This window comes from Carassius carassius, chromosome 33 (assembly GCF_963082965.1).
Source record: "Carassius carassius chromosome 33, fCarCar2.1, whole genome shotgun sequence".
Taxonomy (NCBI): domain Eukaryota; kingdom Metazoa; phylum Chordata; class Actinopteri; order Cypriniformes; family Cyprinidae; genus Carassius; species Carassius carassius.
Genome location: NC_081787.1, coordinates 5,940,833 through 5,960,811, shown reverse-complemented (window position 1 = coordinate 5,960,811; position 19,979 = coordinate 5,940,833). Strand labels below are relative to the sequence as shown.

General features: G+C 37.6%; 1 protein-coding gene across 1 annotated transcript; it reads left to right on the top strand.

The window, feature by feature from the left end:
- The first annotated feature begins 1,149 nt into the window (after positions 1-1,149).
- On the top strand, positions 1,150-12,617 carry LOC132113586 (EGF-containing fibulin-like extracellular matrix protein 2). Its single transcript, XM_059521420.1, has 11 exons — positions 1,150-1,330; positions 5,532-5,805; positions 5,978-6,026; positions 6,634-6,846; positions 7,439-7,561; positions 8,533-8,649; positions 9,990-10,109; positions 10,207-10,326; positions 10,420-10,543; positions 11,162-11,357; positions 11,705-12,617. Exons 2-11 carry the CDS (start codon positions 5,710-5,712, stop codon positions 11,864-11,866), a joined length of 1,320 nt encoding a protein of 439 aa, XP_059377403.1. The 5' UTR covers positions 1,150-1,330; positions 5,532-5,709; the 3' UTR covers positions 11,867-12,617.
- Positions 12,618-19,979: the final 7,362 nt, after the last annotated feature.

Below are 19,979 nucleotides of genomic sequence, written 5' to 3'. Positions count from 1 at the left end.
TAGAAAAAAAGGTTATTCTATGGCATTGTGTAGCACCTGTATTTTTAAGAGTGTATAAGAGAAATGGCAAACAGATTTGTTTGCCACTTTTGCCATTTGTAGAGAAAAACAATATTTATTTCTTTGTTTAATTTGATGAAGCTTTAATGTGATCACTCTAACATCTGGAATGTGCAACTGAATTAGTGACTTCACACAACTGAGTTGGATACATTGTATAACAATTTCTTTAATTACATGTATCTAAAGCCTCAACTATACAAAAACATGTATCACTGACATGCTTTTATGAATACAAATACTATATCAACATAGTATTCTTGCGATTTCTGTCAAATTAAGTATAATGTTAATTGCAATTCTGAATTCAGTATTACACTCTTGCAAATAAATGTCCCAAATCGGGGTTTTGCAACAATGCCATAGAAGAATGATTTCAAATATGTATATCTATTAAAAGTGAATTTTTCTAACATAGACAGACCAAAGCTCCAATTCTTATTTCATGCTCTTTTGTTTTAAGTAAAGGTATACCAGCAGTAAGAATATGAGTCTTTTCATTGCCTTTCATTTCTAGTAATATCAGCCTGCGTGTACCTCCAGTTTCAATATTTAAACTTTTCTAAGCAGACGTGATTCCTATCCTCCTCCCTTTCACTCTATCTTCGCCTCTCTCTCTTTCTCTCTCTTCTCTTTCTAGTTTGCACTCTAGTTTTTGTCAACATTCCACCAACTTCTCCCAAGCTATAAATATCCAGCCGAATGAAAGGAATAGAGAGAGCAAGAGACCAAAAAGATGGGAGAGATGAAGGGTGACTTGAGGTGGAGGGGAAAAGAGAGAAAGAAAGTTGCAGGCTGTGGAGGGTGAGTTTAAATGAAACCAGGTGGGGTCTCTGCCCGTATATGTCTGTGTGTGCATGGAGGCTGGCTCATATGTGTGCATGAAGGGGGGTTGGCTGCGTGTGTGTGAATCTGTATGCTGTTTTCTGTCGTTGAGCTGGACCCATTTGGAATTTGGGAATTTGGGCCGCAGACCAGGAATTTTTATCCTGGGGGGTCAGACGAGGAGGGGTCTGGGGGCGGAGGATGGCCGTGCAGGGGGGCTGTATGGGGGTCGGAATGGGCTGTCCCTCTCTCTTCCGTCTTTCCCTCCCTTGCATACATTCACAGTCCAGCTGTCCGTCTCCACACTCACTCTATCAGGCAGAGGAGTGAGGATAGAAGAGAAGACGTGCCACCACTGCACTGAAACAAACTAGAGAGGGATCCACCGGAAGAAAAGAAGAAAAACCACTGCATTCAAGAACACAGCAAGAAGAAAGCCCGGCCTGTGAGTACAGCACGTTTGCGAAAGAAAATCTAATATTGCACTGTAATATATAGTCATTGTACTCCAGTAGCTGTTGTTTGCATGGGGTCTTTGGGCCATCTGCTCATCTTACTAAATCAGAAATCTCAGGCTGAATTGAAGTTATGTCACAGACAGTTGGGCAGAAGGAGATAAAGCAATAAAGGGCAGACTAAGGAAAATTTCAACTGGCCGGTTTGCTCCATGTTGTTTGAAGGGCTGCACACGTCACACTCACTCTTCGGCTCTCTTCCAAACATCCACGACTACAGACACTACACTAGAGAAAGAGAACAATCAATCACATTATTCAGCAGATTCCACATCTCCTACCATAAATACCGGTCAATATTATATTATCTTATATCTGCCAACTTTCCATACTTACACATAAAATGTTGTTGTGTGTGTTTAAAAATTATTACTCAACCATCATGATGGTTTTACAAATCTCTACAAGTATTGCAAAACTTTCCAATCTCTTTTCCAACCTCTTTCACAACCAGACTAATGCCATCATTGACTGTACGTTGTTATTTGAGCCTGTGAGCGTAAAATGGGTGACTTTGTTTACATAATGTTTCTATTTTTAAAGACAAAAAGCTGATTCATACACACTCCCATCTGTTTATAAGAGCTGATTTGATGTGAAAGACAACAGAATGGAAGCATTACGCACAGATTCTCAAAGGTTTCTGAGGACACACAAAGGTCGGGGAATTTGTGGTAACGCTTGTGTTTATGCCAAAATCCTTCTGGCCTCCTTTGGAAGCACAGGTGTTGTTATAAGAATGACGGCTCAACAAAATGGTTATGTGACATGAGAACAGGGAACACTGCTTTAGTGTATTTTTACAGAACACTGTTGTGACATCACATTTGTTTATGTGTTCTGCTAATTACTTATGTTAGATGTTTTATTTTATATGGCTGGATGCTGACTTGGGCATTCATTTAAAAGCAGAGAGTGTGACAGAGTCGAGTAAATCAGACTGGGGCCTTCTGTTGTAGCCACATTAGTTCTCTATTTTTGGTATTTGGAAATATTAATTTGTCTTCTCAGGGCTGTTAAAGTAAGCAACGTGGAAGTAATGAGCATCACTGATGGCCATAAAAGATCTTGTTTAGAACTTTTATAATATATGCAGTATCATTCAAAAATGTATATTTCTATTCAGCAAGAATGCATTAAAGTGATCAAAAGTGACAGTAAGGACATTTGTTGTTTCAGATAAAATTTCAAACAAATGATGTTCCTTTTGAACTTTATATTTATCAAAGAATCCTGAAAAAAATTGATCATGCTTTCCACAAACATATTAAGTAGATAATAATGAGAATTTTTATAATAACTGATAATTATAATTATTATTTTGATAATAATAAGAAATGCAGCAAATCAGTATATTAGAATGATTTCTAAATGATCATGTGACACTGGAGACTAGAGTAATGATGCTGAAAATTCAGCTTTGCATCACAGGAATAAAATTAATTTAAATTACATAAAATAGAAAACAGTTATTCTTAACTGTAAGAAAAATTGTGTCTTAATTGTTCATGTAAATGGAACCTCGGTGCATACTAAGCCATTCATTTGTCAAACCCCAAATGTTTGAACAGTAGTGTACTTGTTTTTAGTTGCTTTTAAACAATCTTTCAAGACACTTTTCAGTGTATAATACTGTAGCAATATACATACTACTGAGTCACTCGACAATTTCCATAACAGCTGTTTTAATAATGCAAAATGATACAGTTAATGTGATAAACTACATTTATGGACACGTGTGTAAACTTGAGGAGAACTGACTTTGTACAGTACATCCCCATGAAATTATCTTGAGACCATTTAGTTAAAAAAAGAGAGCTTTTCTAAGAAAGTACTTTAGTTTGGGCATCAATTTCATAAAATGAAAAGTACACTGACCAGCAAGGTTTAAACCTGGAGCCCCTGCCTGAGTGCTTTTGCCAACATGTCAGATTAAAATTTAATGCCCAGCTGAGCACACGGAATTAACCGTAGACATGACACTGGAACAGTGTGAGTGTGTTTATAAGGTTGAACGAGTGGGAGGAGGAGAGCGTTTGTCTTGACACGTGTGTGTGGTCTGCCCTGTCCAGTCTTCATTACTTGTGTTATTGGTGGTCATATAATCACTGCAGACTTTACAAAAATCACTGGACTAGCAGCCAACCAAATGTTAAGCAAACAGACATGCCTGTTCCCATCTGAAGTGCCCCATATTTATTCATTTCATAGGTAGCCATACAATGCCACATCTACTAAAGAAGATTATTGAATTTATCAAAAAATAGTCCAACAGAACGTAGAACTTATACAAGGGCATTTTGGGTAACCATATTTAACCTTTCCGGTGAACCTTGGAGGGGTTTTCCCGGGAATGTGATACTTGTGGGAAACACAGCAAGTGTCCGGCTGACTGTTATTCAGAGCGCTGTCCACATCCTATCCGCTGGCATTCCAGAAGGTCAAGTGCCACTCAGACATCATGATATTACCCACACCTCCACACTGCCCACACTCCGGCCAAGCGACTGGACCTTGCTCTTGCTGGCCTCAAGTTTGTTTATGATGGTTGATTTCAGGTTTTTCCCAGTCCGATGCAACACCACAGGGACAGCCTGCTTTGAGATTTTGTGGGGCGCTATTTAAACCATAAGTAGCATGTAGGTCAGTCAGTAAGGAGCGGGTAAATCACACATATGAGAGATTTGCGAGCATATTTGTTTTGTTGCAGCGTTTCAGTGTATTTGCGTGTGAAGTCACAAGTGTTTCCAGTTCAGTGGCTACTGTAAGAGGCTTGAATGATTTCATGTAATTTGGGAGGAAAAGCACAACAATTCTATCTGAAGGCTGACGCAGCTGAGATAGTATGTGCAGATTTGCACGTCACCCTGCGGTTTGCTGTTTGTTGCACTGAATCAACATGACAATACTTTTAGGCTGGACTCTCTGAACTCTGTATTTTCAGAAAAGAGCTACTGTTGGGCTCGTGTCATATTGGAGCAGCTTTTGTGTTTTCATACTATGCCTGAAAACACTGTTTGTGTGCACACAATGTCAATTTATGTGTGCATTTGAAAAGACGGCCAGGAAAATAGTACTGCATTTAATAGGTCTGTCTGATACTTTGACATTAATGAAAAGCAAACTATTTACTCCCCTCAAAGCCAGAAATGTTTTATAAAAATTTAAGATTATTTTTTAATAATAATAGTTAATACAGTAAATAGTTGTTTTGAGGGTGTTTGCAATAAAGAAAGTACTTATTCAAACTAACAAAAAAGTATTATACATCAGAGAGAGAATTTTGATAATTTCACTTGGTTTAAATGAACATTAATCAATGTACTATGAACACAAAATGAACAAACATTTATAATTTAAGATTAACTCTTGATAAATAAATTCTGCAAAAGACATTAAATAAATGTCAACAAATTGAACCCTACTGTGAAGTGTTATGTAACCATTTATTTTACTTTCAGCAAATATAACATTGTTATTGGTACTCTGAAGTACCATAGTGTACTGTGTAAATATCATTTATGGATTTAGCAAATGCTTTTATCCAAAGGGGCTTACAGGAACACAAGCATTTGTAAAAAGCCAGCAATATTCGTAATATGCTGTGCTAGGTTTATTAGACAACTAAATTGTTATATCATGGTACATGAATCATAGTTCAAGAAATTTACCGTCTGATACAGTCACTGGTACTACTTTTGCACACAGTTAAAGAGCCTATTTAGAACTCTTTTCTATTTTTTTTCTTCTATCAAACAATGCGTAAAAGTATCATAAAAGAATGAGTATTTACACATTTGAAATATGTCTTTTTTTTCATTACCATTCAAGGCTAACTGGTATTTTTAGGTAAGTTTAAGTGTAAATCTCTTTGATTTTGTTGCAATGTAAATACAACCACTAGGGGGAGTCTGGTAATAAAGCAATTTCATCGGTTGTGTGCAACATTGCTAATAAATGAGAGGCCCTGACGCCACATAAAGACTGATACACCTAATAAAGCAAAAATAAACCACAGACATCTTTTTTGAGTTGCAGTTATGACTAATACAGTGGGATCACTTATATGGGTTCAAACAGTGATCTGTAAATCTAAAAGTTTTCTCAAGCTGTTTGTTTCTTCATCCACAGATTCCTCAGTTTAACTTCATCACAGCATCATCGAATCCACACCAGAGGCTCTATCAGTGTGTGTGTATGTGTGTGTGTGAAAGTGCATGCCTGTGTCTGATCCCTCCTCTTTAGTCGACACTCTTGGAGGTGTTTTTGTGCCTGTGCTCATCAGAGCGTGTTGAAGGTGTGTGTGAGGATGCAGCCACGGTGTGTTTTGGTCTTTTGTACATGCATCTCTGTGTTTCTCCACCACGCTATTTCACAGCCACCCACAGAAACTGACACCTACACGGTAAGGAGCAACGAAACCTCTCTCTGTCTCTCTCCCTCCCTTTTCTCTCCTTAAATACATCATAATGTATGTTACATCATTATATCTTTATGTTTTATTTACACACATACTATGTGTAACTATGCAATGTAAAGTGTGTAACCATGCACTAATTCACGTGTTTTTTCTGTAGGAATGTACAGATGGGTATCACTGGGATCCACAGACTCAACACTGCAAAGGTAAAACATGTCCTCTCAAAACACTTAAAACATCCAATTCAAACGATCCTTATGCAAAACATTCCTATTTCAAAAAAGTGCTGTTCTTTCGAACTTTGTTCATTAAGAAATCCTAAGGAAAAAAATGTATCACAGCTTCCACAAAAATATTAAGCAGCACAACTGTTTTCAACATTAATAGTAATAAGAAATGTTTATTGAGCACCAAATCAGCATATAAGAAAGATTTCTCAAGCATCACGTGACACTGACCACTGAAATGTCAGCTTTGCCATTACAGGAATAAAATTGGTATTAAAATATAATTATTTTAATTGTAATATTTGAAATATTACTGTATTTTTTATTAAATAAATGCAGCCTTTGTGAACATAAGAGACGAGTATATTAGAACAATGATAAAGTATATTATTATATATTTTAATTAATATAATTTGACATACTGAAAGCTTATACATTTAACTATATACTTTTAACTGTTGCAATGTTAGTTTATAATATATGTATGTCTTTATAAGTGTTATAAATGCAACTCTTAACTGTTATCATATTGTGTGCATTTTACACACAAACACCTGTGTATTCTGCTTTGAATGCATGTTTGCAGATATAAATGAATGTGAGACAATCCCAGAGGCCTGTAAGGGAGAGATGAAGTGCTTCAACCACTATGGTGGGTACCTGTGCCTTCCTCGCTCTGCCTCGGTCATCCCTGCTTCCGAACCACCCAACCAGATCCACCCCAACCTGGAGAACACGGCCAGTGAGCCATTCAACCCATGCCCTCCAGGATTTGAGCCCCAGGGAGACAGCTACGTGGGTGAGTGTGTGAAAACAAGCATGTGTTTTCAGAACAGGTGTCAGGCGACCTGCGAGTCTGTGGGAGTCAGCTTTGTAAACAGTAGCATGCCATTACACAAAGTCGCCGAGTCATGTCATGCGTGTTCGGATCAAAGTGAAAATGCAAATCAGTTGTATTAGTGAAGAAGATGGTGAAAGAGGGGATTATTGCATGCAGTGTTTTAGTTTTGACTGTAAGCGCTTAAATGACTCAGACAGAAACAGGTGGTCAGGGGAAATGATCAGCTAGATTTTGCACTGAGGCAACTGTGGGATTTGTGCTGAAGTCTTGGCAGGGGGCTGGTCAACAGGGGGTGGAAGAATTTACTAAGACTGAAGCATACCAGCTGTCGTCTACAGTCAAGAGGAAACGAATAGAGATAACGTTACTCAAGACCGCTATATAGACACAGCCTTCACTTCTCATGAGCTGTGAACCAGTAAATGCTGCAAAAACTACATTCCACGGTTATGGCGGCTCCAGTGCTAAAACTGAGAAGACAAAGAAAGATAAAAACCGAACTAGTGATGTGTCCACAATAAATTTCCATGATTCTGTCGCACTAAAACAGATGTGGATGAGTGTGAACAGGACAGTCACGACTGCCAGCCCAGTCAGCAGTGTTTCAATACAGAAGGCTCCTTCACCTGCCAGTGTCCAGATGGGTATCGCAAAGTGGGCACAGAATGCATCGGTGAGGAATGAAAAAGCTTGTCTAATTTTGTAATAATCCCACAACATAGTTCACCTCTCCAAAATAATCAATCACAAAGATTTTTTATTCATACTCATGTCATTTTTGCTATTTATACTCAAGTCGTTCCAAGACTTTTTTGATGAAAAAGAAGTGTGCGTAGAGGGTGGTTCACCCAAAATCACTTACTCACTCTCAAGTTACTTTTCTCTGTTGAGCACAAAAGATGATATTCTAAAAAAAAATTTAACCAAACAGTTCTTAAACTATGGAAGTCAGCGAGATCCAACAACTATTTGGTTATCCATATTCTTAAAATGTATTTTATGCAAGTCATCTGAAACCATACGACTGATTTAAGTGAGAAACAGACCAAAATATAAAACAATGCAAACCTCTGCATTGAAGCTGGTTAATTTACATGCAAATATGGTGAAATCATGATGCATCACAACTGGTATGATGTCACAAAGGTCTAAATGTTGTCAGACCTTCATTTTGGGTGAACTAATATTTTAAAGTTTTGATTGGTTGCCATTTCAATATTATATGATGTTTGCAGGCAAAAAGAGTCGATAAAGTTCGCTCTGGTACCTGCAAAGGTATAAACCAGCTTGACAAGATAATATTATCTTTAAATATGATCTTTTATCTCATATGATGTTGTATTATCTTAATTATATAAATTTATTATGGGAATATAATCTTAATATTTATAATATAAATATATATCTATAAATAATATCAGTAAACACTTTTGAAACCTAGGAATTTTGTATAGACACCTATAATAACTGATTTACTAAGTCGTACCCAGGGTTAAGTCCCAGAGAGGATTCCGGTTTATGAGTATAATGTGCCTCAAATTACATAAAATGGCAAGATAATTTATCATTGTCTGTTCAAGTCATACCAATGAAGAATAAAAATAATTTATATGTCATCTAATTTGATGTTTTAATACTTTTCAGACATTGACGAGTGCCGGTACCGCTACTGTCAACATCGCTGTGTGAATGTCCCTGGCTCGTTCTCCTGCCAGTGTGAGCCTGGTTTCCAGCTGGCTGCCAACAATCGCTCCTGTATTGGTAAGCCAACCCACACGCTCACTCCCACGCCCCGATTTGCCATACCCTGAGTCATACGCCAACCCACCACACACACACGCACTTGGAATTCAAACCCACATACTTACACAACTCCATCCTACACCTCATTTTCTTTGAGTAAAGGCCAAAATATAAACCAGTAAAAGAGCACTTTGTACATGGAGCACTTGTTACTTTCATAAATTGATGCATTTCCAAGTTCAACAGAATATTCAACATGAAAAATAAAATTTGAAGGGACTTGATTTTATCCATCAGTAATTGAGTAGATCATGAAGTGAATGCTATGCACCAGAATGGAGTCAAGATGAATTCAAGATTTCTACAATATTGTCAGAACAGCCATTCTGCTTTTTAACATACTGATTACACGTTTTGTAACACTGATTCAAGAAATAGTTCACCAAGATATAGATGAATTTGTTTCTTTATCACAACAGATTTGGAGAAATTCAGCATTACATCACTTGCTCACCAGCAGATCCTCTGCAGTGAATGGGTGCCGTCAGAATGAGAGTACAAACAGCTGATAAAAACATCACTATAATACACAAGTAATCCACACAACTCCAGCCCATAAATGAATATCTTGTGAAGTGAAAAGCTAGGCTATGCATTTGTAAGAAACAAATCCATCAAGTCCTCTTTCTATAATATTGCTTTCTCGAGTGAAAAAATTCATCTTGTCTAAATCATCAGATTAATATATACAGAACAAGGACATTTATAAGGGAAAGCCAAAAGCGATGGTTTAAAGTTAAAATGTCTTGATGATGGATTTGTTTCTTTCAATCGTATAGTTTTTCACTGCATGGGATGTCAGCTGGATGAACTGGATTGATGTGAATTATTTGTGGATTATTATGGTGTTTTTTTTTATCAGCTATTTGACCTCTCGCTTTGATGGTACCCATTCAGGATGCACTGGCGAGCAAGATATCTAATGTTAAATCTTCAATCAATAGTTTTTTATTTCAGTTTATTAGGATGATATTTTTTTATCATCCACTGATTAATTGTACACAACACCAGGAGTGTGCATTAAGACCATTTTGACTCATTGGGTGTACTAAAATTAAATGATAAACTTCCTTCCTTTAGGGTATCCCTAAAACAAATGACCTGAGTTTTTGATTTTGCTTAAATGGCTACTTAAAATGATCAGACATTGATTTATGCCAACAAAAATAGCAAGTGCAGTTCAGAAAGTAATTATTTTACATAATTATCAGACTATATTTTGTAATCCTTCAGTGTTTGCTTTACATCTAATGTCTTCATATACAATCCTGTCTGCTTTGTCATTCTGTTGCTTTTAGATGTCGATGAGTGTAGCATGGGGGCCCCCTGCAGTCAGAGGTGTTATAACACGTACGGAACGTTCCTGTGTCGATGTGAGCAGGGTTATGAGCTGGGGCCAGATGGCTTTGCCTGCAATGGTAATCTGGGAGTAAACTAAATTAAACACACGTTAGAGAAAAATGATTTTGCATTTTACAACAGGAGCAACTGATCATATTCATTCTCTGTCTTCAGACATAGACGAGTGCAGCTATTCCAGTTACCTGTGCCAGTATCAGTGTGTTAATGAGCATGGCAAATTCTCCTGTGTCTGTCCTGAAGGATATCAGCTCCTGGGCACGCGCCTCTGCCAAGGTACACCTTAATTTAATGCTCTCTCACTGCACACTCTGCTTCCCAATTCACCCATAGGACAAATTAGAGACTTTTTTCCTCTTTTGAATCTAGATATAAATGAATGTGAGACGGGAGCTCATCAGTGCTCGGATGGACAGACGTGTGTGAACATTCATGGAGGGCACAAGTGTGTTGACCACAAAAGCTGTGAGGAACCCTACGTACAAGTGTCAGAGTAAGTAAACAATTTGGAAATACTACAAACACTAGCAGGCTATTCAGTTCACACACAGCATTTATGCACCCAAATTTATGAGATATTTTCCTCTACATAATTGTCTATTGTTCATCAGTAGTGTCTATTTGAGACATACCTGACATTCTTTTTTAATTGACCTGTTTATTATTCCATATCTGAGGCGAGTTCTTCAGTCTGTGCCTCTAAGCATATCTAAACATAATCTTCATTTCCACAAGCTTGAAATGAACAACAGTTGGTCAGGCATTTCTGAAGAAATATCTGACTAGATGGATGGCATCCAAAATTTTAAGCTAATTTGCTGGACATATGGTACACATACTTGTATAATTTGGTACAGTTGTGGCTAACATAGTTGTTAGTCATGCAAAAACCTGACCTTGTGGGTACTATTTAGTTCAGTTTAATTCAATTCAATTTAAGTCATGTAAAATGTTACTGGTTCAGTTCACTCTAAAACAGACCAGTCCTGCAAAAGCGTATTGATTCTTTTCAGTGCAGGTCAGTTCAAATCTATTCAACTCACTTACGTTTAACTCTGAACAATTTAGTTGAAATCTTTCCTAACTGATCCAATTTTCTCGCTTCATTCAGCCGCTGTACATGTCCTATCACAAAGCCTGGCTGTCGAGACTTCCCCTACTCCATTGTGCATCGCTACATGAGCATCACATCGGAGCGCTCCGTCCCTTCAGATCTCTTTCAGATTCAGGCCACCAGCGTCTTACCTGGAGCCTACAACACCTTCCGTATCCGCTCTGGAGATGACAATGGAGACTTTTACATCAGGGTAATTAAAAAATGATTTAATTTACTGCATATTCAGAAAGAATAACTTTATTTAGTATATAATCTTCGTATACAGAAAACAGATTTTTTATTATTTTGTCACCTTCCAGAACACTGATCTAAACACATCTCGAATTAAGTTATTTTTTTCTTACCCCATTGGGTAAATATATCCTTCAATATATACACTACATTTCTAAAGTGGGGAGTCAGTAAGGATTGGTAAGCACGAGACTTCAGTTTTAAAAATGTTACAGACCCCAAACTTTTAATGGGTAGTGTATATAATCAGGAAGACTTTTGACGATATTGAAATGATCCTTGTGCCTGTCATATCTGTTTTCTCAGCAAATCAACAACATCAGCGCCATGCTTGTTCTTGCCCGTGCCGTGAATGGCCCCAGAGAATATGTGCTGGATCTGGAGATGGTTTCTATGAACCCCCTCGTGAGCTACCACACCAGTTCTGTCCTGCGCTTGACCATCTACATTGGGCCTCATGCCTTTTAAATGAGAGAGATGTAGAGATGCCCAGAGAGGGGAAAAAAGGGGGTGGAAGAGTGGAAGCACTGATTGATTCATCCAACAAGCAGGACTTATGAGCTGGATATGTCTGCCAACTTACAGAAATCATTACCAAGATTGTAGAGAAGTCATTTTCACGAGACATGTACCAACTTATAAAACCTCTACATCATAAATAATAAAAAAAGGCTATTAGAGACAGGCACTATATATTATTAAGGACAAAATGCCAACGAGATGACAACCCACTATATTGTGCCATATGGAAAATGGCCAAGTAACTACCTGCACTATGATTCCAAACCTGCTGTACAACCAATGTAAACTTGTCTTTTGTCATTTCTAAAAATAGCCTCTTTCTCAGGATGAGGGCTGCAGCTCTGCAGACTCTTTCCACTGGTTCGCTCTTCCAGTTCAGATGTCAGTAATAATTAATCCCTCCTATTCAAATCAATGTAGCAATAACAATGTCAAGGCTGTAAAAGTATCTCTCTATGTTCTTAGTGTCAAAAAGCCTCTTTTAATTTTCCACTATGCATAATCTATTTCTGCGTTAAGTATTGTTTTTATTCAGTGTTGTTATTCAGTAACCACTCAGTCATTCCAAACCTCTACCCCACCACCACCATCAATAATGCTTATGTTACTTTGTGTAGTTTTTTTTATTTTTTAATAACACGCTGCCGTTGTTGTATTTCAATCCTGGATTTATAATAAATTTGATAAGACCACAAAATTCTGGCTCCAGACCCACATATGTTTGCCATCCCGCTGGGATGTTTTCTTGGCATTTCTTTGCTATGCATCCTCTTCCGCCAAATGGAAAGTCTCGCTCACGTGCCCTGCTTAACCCTGCCACCCACCCTTCCGATCTTTGACTCGTCTAACCACGGGATATACTGGAACCCTACTGAGCAGCTGTCCGCCTCTCTGCAGCCTCATTAGCACAAGCCTGACTAGAAAAAGAACAGATTTAGAGAGGGGAAAACTCAGTGTAATCAGTATAATCTACAGCATCATGTCTGAGCTAGATCTGGATAATGTTTAAGGTGCAAGACAGTGACATTTCATTTAGTAAAGTAGAACAGACTAAACTCAATCTTTTCTGATCAATACTATTTTAGTCCAACTGAGGTACAGATGCAGGTTAATAGGTTAACTTTCTGGATCTAAAACAGGTCCAATACTGGAAACAAGTGAGCTTTCTCAATTCTCAGAATGGCAAAGAGAAGCTCTCTGAATGGAATCGCAGTGGCCTGAATCATAATGGAGTTATTGTACTTGAGGCTAATGGGGTAATGATGTCACCAGACTTACAGTCCTGGATTGTGTGTAGGAGATGTAGTTGTTCAGATTCGGTTTTGGAAAAGTTAAAATACATATTTTTTTTGATTAATGTTAAATAATATAATGTATTTTAATAAAAAAAATTATAACTAAAATAGCCCTTTTAGTAGACACATTATTATATAATATAATAATTTAACAACTGAATAACTGAATTAAATGGTCTTCTTTTGTAATAAAAAGCCCATTTATAATAAATTATTAATAAATATATTATATTTAGTCTATCTTTGAAATGTGCAATTTCAACCAGATGTATATTGTATTATATATTACATTATATTCTATATGTGACTTGATAATTTGACTGAAATTGTCCTTTTATTTCAAAAGTTGACAAATGGAATTATGTATAAGAATTTCATTGTATATTATTGTATTATATTGTACTGTACATTAATCCATTGGTCCTCTAAACCACTTATCCTATATATTAAGCAGTATATATTATACTATGTTATGCTGTCTTCTTTGGAACAAAAAATGCAGATTAATGCTGCATGGACTGACCTGGACAGCAAAATGAATAAAACATCATGATCATTTCATGAACAGATAAGATACTCAAGATATAGTCGGACTATTTGTAGCCATACATGAATGGAGTTCTAGAACCTTCCACACTGCTTCCATTTGTTCTTTTGCAGCTCTTCAGGAGTGACCACTTACACCGATCAATCAGAGTCGAAAAAAGCAACAGGAAAATTCACGTTTCATCGTCCCCAGCGCTGCTTGCCCATCCCACTGCTGTCTCCAGTGCTCTATGCCAACAAACACACACACACACACACACACACACACACACACACACAGAGTTCTATCCTATCTGAAGCAACCCTATGATGACTCATTCCCTGCAATGTCTTACATAATCACAGGTCTGAAAACTGACTCTGGTCTGCCACATGGGGGCAGTGCAGCACACAGAGTCCAAGGCCCAAAATAGACACAACTTAAAGTGATGGAATCTTGAAGCTGGTTTTGTAACCTAATTGTCCAGTGAACCAGATTCTTTACTTCCTTGGCTACATGTTCCCAAGTGAGACTGTACTGTAAAGGGCAAACAAGCAAATACATACCTGAGAATCTAGGCAAGTAATGGGAAGGGCACATTAATTTGCTAAACAGAGATGGACAGAGATGGTACCAGCAGACTGTTTCGATCATTGCCTCACAGCACAGATCATGATAAAGACATTTTCTTTAGGAAGTGGATGACAGGGATGTATGTGTGTGAGAATTTGGCATTTTGCTGGATGGCAGACAAACGGTAAACCTAACTGTAAGCCAAATGCAGGAGTGAGGTATGCTGTACCCACCCAGCAGGCACAAAGAAAGAGGAGGGCTGATGAGCTGTGCCAATATGCCTCCGCATGTGGAGGTGTCCTTGAGAAAAGGTGTTTGTGTGTGAGAATCAACCCATGAGTGTGTGAAGATTTTGTATATAGAGACTTATGCGTCACGGTGTCCAATGGAGTAAAGGGAGACTCCACAGTTCATGCCAAATGTGACCTCATTTATGGGTCAGGAACAGGTGAGTGGGAATGGACCGGATGTCCCAGGAATATGTCCTCTTGCTCAGATCATCTATCTTGAACCAAGCTGGCTATGGATACCGCTAACAAAAATATGTTCAATATGTTTGCTAACGTTCACATTAAGTGATTAAAGTTCTCAGAGTGTTCAAATGTCCAGTTTTTAAACATTAGAATTGTATCATTTTACAAACATTATAGGAAGGTTACTTTTGAACGTTCTCTGAACTATTTGAAACAAGTAGTAAAAGTAGTAACTAAACAGTTTACGAAAAATGTTCCATCAACAATGTTTAAATGTTTTTGTGTCAATTAAACTTATATGAAACAATATTTAGAGAATGTTCCTTGTCCACTGAGGCCAAAAACAAAAAAATGTTTTTCAAAATGGCCACTTTCTGCATTCGGTTCAGTCTGTTTTAATTAATCACTTTCTTGCTGGGAAGGTGATTCTCAATGCTGTGTCTGCAATCTCTCATTTCGTCCTCAACAGAATGAAACTGTGTGGCAAAAAGTGTGGGCAACTCCAAAAAAAAAAAAAAAAAAAAAAAAACTGCTGATCTGATTATTTCTTTGCACAGCCAGGAACAAATGCTTTTTTTATAGCCAGGAACGAGAGAGTTTTTCCTTCATGCTTGAGTGCGCACATTAATTGAGACAGGAAATTCCCCACAAACACAGCTGCTGTCAGTCATTGAGACAGAAGCACTATATTTACCTGGATATCCATGGTTATTTTTGAATGAAAAGAGGAAACACTATTGACCTCCGCCTTCTTTTTCAAACACATTAGTCCATTACAAAACAAGCACTCAGCGTCTGTGACATCCGCTGCATTAACTACAAACAACAGAAGTATTCATGATATCTATATTTGCTAATCATGTGTGGAGAGGCGGTGGGCAAAGCAAAAAGCAATTTTACATGTAGCTCTAAATATAAACACCAAATAAACATGTCAGTCTGCCAGATAACAATCAAGTTTAAACTAGTTGGAGCTGGTTTAGATGGTTGACCATCCACCATGTCTCAAAAACCAACTTTAACATTTTAAAGGAACAGTTCGCCCAAAAACGACAATTCTGTAATTCCCTCATTCTATACTTAAAAAAAGGGAAAGAAAAAAAGGGTTCTTTATTGGCATCTTTGGTTCATTGAGGAATCTTTAATATCCATGGAACCTTGCTTTGCACAAATAGGTTATTTATAGTGGAAACCTTTGGAACCTTTATTAATAATAATGTGAAGAATATTTGTATATTTTTTGCCCAACAAAACACTAACATTTTACAATATTTTGTGCCATATAGATTAAGATGGCATAAGCAGTTTGTATCTGGTTTACTGATGGTCCAACTAAAACCAGCTATCATGTTTCACAGAACATCAACACAGCTTAAACTAGATTCCCAACTGTCTAAAAGCTGTCTAAAAGCTGATATGAGATCAGAAGTAGTCTTTATAAACAAAATGTGTCAGTTGTAATGTTTTGTGACCCTTGACAGACAGTTAGCAAGGTCCGTGTGGAGAATAACCTGCTCAATTGGGTGACTGGGGTTTACAGAGGTGCTCCATTAGCATGTCTCATTAGCTTCAGTCCACTGCATCCTGAATAAAGGAGGATCTCCACAGATGGAGAGTGAAAAGGGACACATGTTTGTCACTGATAATTGGGCCATTTGTTTTAGGGAATTAAACTGAGCTCTGAATATTACCGACGAGCCTTGATTAGGGCTTCATCTGAGCTGGAGTGACTCTGATAAGAGTCATCTACCTCATCTGCCACTGATTGGCTATTCAGATGAACCAAACGAGGAGGGCTAATTACATTTATATGGCTCACAAACTGGGAACTAGAATCAGGATTGACAGTAATTTCAAATAAGATGTTGTAGCGAATATCTGGTTAGTGTGCTAAATTTATTTATATGCTTTCACCTCTATTAAAAAGCCTTAAAATATAGGTTTTATAGTCAAACTCTATCTGAATTTAATGATAAATGTGATTTCATAATCTCACCCTTGTCGTACATTGAATACAAGCTACATGCTCAAGCTACATGCTCATGGTGGTCAGTGAAAGATACCTCTACAACCCACCCTTAATTTTTTCTCCCTGCGTAAATGTGGTTACTATGATAGGACAATGTGTTGCTATGGTCGCGTGGGCGCGCAAGCAGAGGAATGGCAATAAAGAGAGAATTCCTTCATTGAGGAAGAGAGCATATTTTTTAAAACAGTAAAAAAAATATGAACGCTAAGCATCCAGAATCATCATTGCAATCTCATAATATGTAAAACCCTTTATGACTTGCTGTATTTCATGCACATAAGGATGCACATATTTAGATTTAAAGGGCCTAGTGCTTCAAATGGAGCCCCAAAGAGATGAGAAAAAACATATTTTCGGACTTACTAACGCTGCTCATCTGTGTCAGAGTTGGAGGGAGAGAGACTGTAAAGTGAGTCTATCCTCTTGATGAGTGAATGAGTAATGTGTGAGAGACTGTCTCCATGAAGAAGCCTGCGGGTGAGAGTCTGAATGCTGAGTGTTAACATAGGGTGTTAAAAAACAGCTTCTGTGGCAAAACGAGATGACGCTTCAGGCAGATTTAGCAACATATTGCAAAAATGCAAATCACACTCACATTCCACTGCTGCACTAGATGACTTCACTCAGCTCATAAAACAAAAAGGCATATATAATGCACGTGGTGTAAAACAACTTTCACACTCTTGCCCTAAAAGCATAGATAGCTTAGATAGTGATAGCTTATCATTGGAAATTTGACCTTTGTACCTGCATCTACTCAAAAAGGTGTATATTAGTACCTTAATTGTAGATAAAATGTGTAACTTTGCGTTTACTGCATTTTTTTCTGTTAATCATATACATTGAATTTCCCACCTGACACACACACACACACACGCACACACGTATAGGTATGTACACACACACACACACACACACACACACACACACACACACACACACACACACACACACACACACACACACACACACACACACACACGTGTGACATATTAGTAAAGTTTTTTTTTGCACCAAAAACAGTCAGAATTTATCTTTTCATGACCTTTTTCCATCCTTTCCCTGACACTTACAATGAACTGACTAACAACAACCACAGCCAAAAATCTGATTTTGAGATAAATGGGAATGATAACAAATAACTCTCTCTGTGTGTATTAAACTCCCTTGGTTTGTCAAAGAGGTTTGGAACAAACTATTTTTTCCAACTTGCTCTCAATAGATTATCTTTTTGGAATGGGGAGGAAGTCGAGTTCTCAAAGTGTTTCATATAGTAGTACAATTATTATTATTATTATTATGTACTGGAAGGAGAATATGAATGTGAGAATATGAATGAGAATCCTGTAAGTGCTTATAGGATGTTCATTCAGCGTAGATGACTCGGAGCGTGAGCGTGAGAAAACTGTCAGGTAATGGACTCCCCATTCATAAATTCATACCAGTGATTCAGCCACCCAAAAAAGAAAAAACTCTAGTTATTGTTCAAATCCAGCCATGGTGAATGACACGGGGCATTCTGCTTCCCTACTGCCAACTGTGCGGAAGTCTTCATGCTGCTGAGATGATCACTAATCATGAGGAAATATCGGTTCTCGGAGGGGTTCTCTTTGCTTGCAAAGAGAGGGAGGCAAGGGGAAATTGAGGATGGATAAAAGCAATAATTGTAACTTTAGCCTAGAGCTAAAAAAAGCACTGAAGTACCTTACTCTCTCCCTCCCCTCCCTGTGCCTCATTCTCTTCCTCTTTCTAACCATCTCTGCCCACTCTCTTCTCTTCTAATAGTTATGCAATGCTTTATGAAACTTCATATACAATTGTTTTTCCATTGATTTGTTGACCTTGCATTTGCACTTTTCTAATTTCATACATATTTTATATAACAAATTACATTTTTATCAGCACATTACAATTTGAGTGAAAAGTTGAACTGACAAATTAAAAAAACATCCAATTACATCTGATTACTCACTTAGAGCCAACAATATGTTAATATTCACTTGCATTTTAGAAAACACTTTTTTCACTTAGAAGAATTTATCAATCCTAGATTTTTAATGTGGACCATAACAACAAATACACAATTACAGATGAGAAGGACAAAGAACAAACCTGGGCACTACAAATATTGTTACAAAGACTATAGTTGCACTATTTCAGATCGAAGTGCACAGAGATGGGCAAAGTCGCACACACTGAATCATTGATGGCTACTTTCAAAGGCAGAGCTGAATGGCGAAGATGGATAATGGATCTCTTATGGTCACTAAGAGCTGCATTATTTTAAGAGAAATTGCAGGATTTGCAGTTAAAAGGATATCTTTCTTACATGTGTGAGGTTGGTTTAGATCAGAAGCTCATGGAGTTGTTTTGTAATACAGTGCCTTTGGCTTAATATGAAATGAGATGGGAGAATAGAGAGCGAGCAACAGACTGAAAGTGGGAAAAAAATCTGCTGCTTGAGGTCTGTTTTGATGTCACACATCTACATCACGTCACCATGGTAACCTTGCATCAGCAACTTACGAAGGGAGAGAGAGAGAGAGGGAGTGAAAAAGGAGGGTGAGAGCACAATGCGCTGGCATGTAGTGCTGGAATAGAGTAGCGAGCTTAAACAGCAAGAGGGAAAAAAGACCTTATGGAATTATAGAATGCTTTTGCTGGACTATAAATAGATCAATGGACATTTTCCTTAACAAAAACAGTGAAAGAACTACGATTTAAAGGGCAAAATATCTGCAAAATTACATCAAGTACTGACATTTGTCAATGAAAACGTCATGAATTAGTATTCACAGAAAGAGAGATAGAAATACTTCAACAAAAGTCCACATTTTCCCACTGTTCTGAGCACTGGGTCTAAAAATATACTGCACAAGAGAAAAAAAAAAATACACCAGGCTGCAGGCTGGGGAAGTATCTCTGACAGAAATGGGGAAGGGAGGGAGGCAGTGTGTGGGTGTTTGAGTGTTACATCTGCTCACTCACAACAGTTTATATGAATCAAGCAGCGCACACGGCTAAACAATGCATTAGGTAATTTATTATACTTAAATGTAGATGCAACTTCATCGGCCTCTCAGTATGCTATGGATATCACAAATATACCCACACATTGGCATGATGCTCTTGACTTGAAAGGCTACACTATTTACTTCTGTCT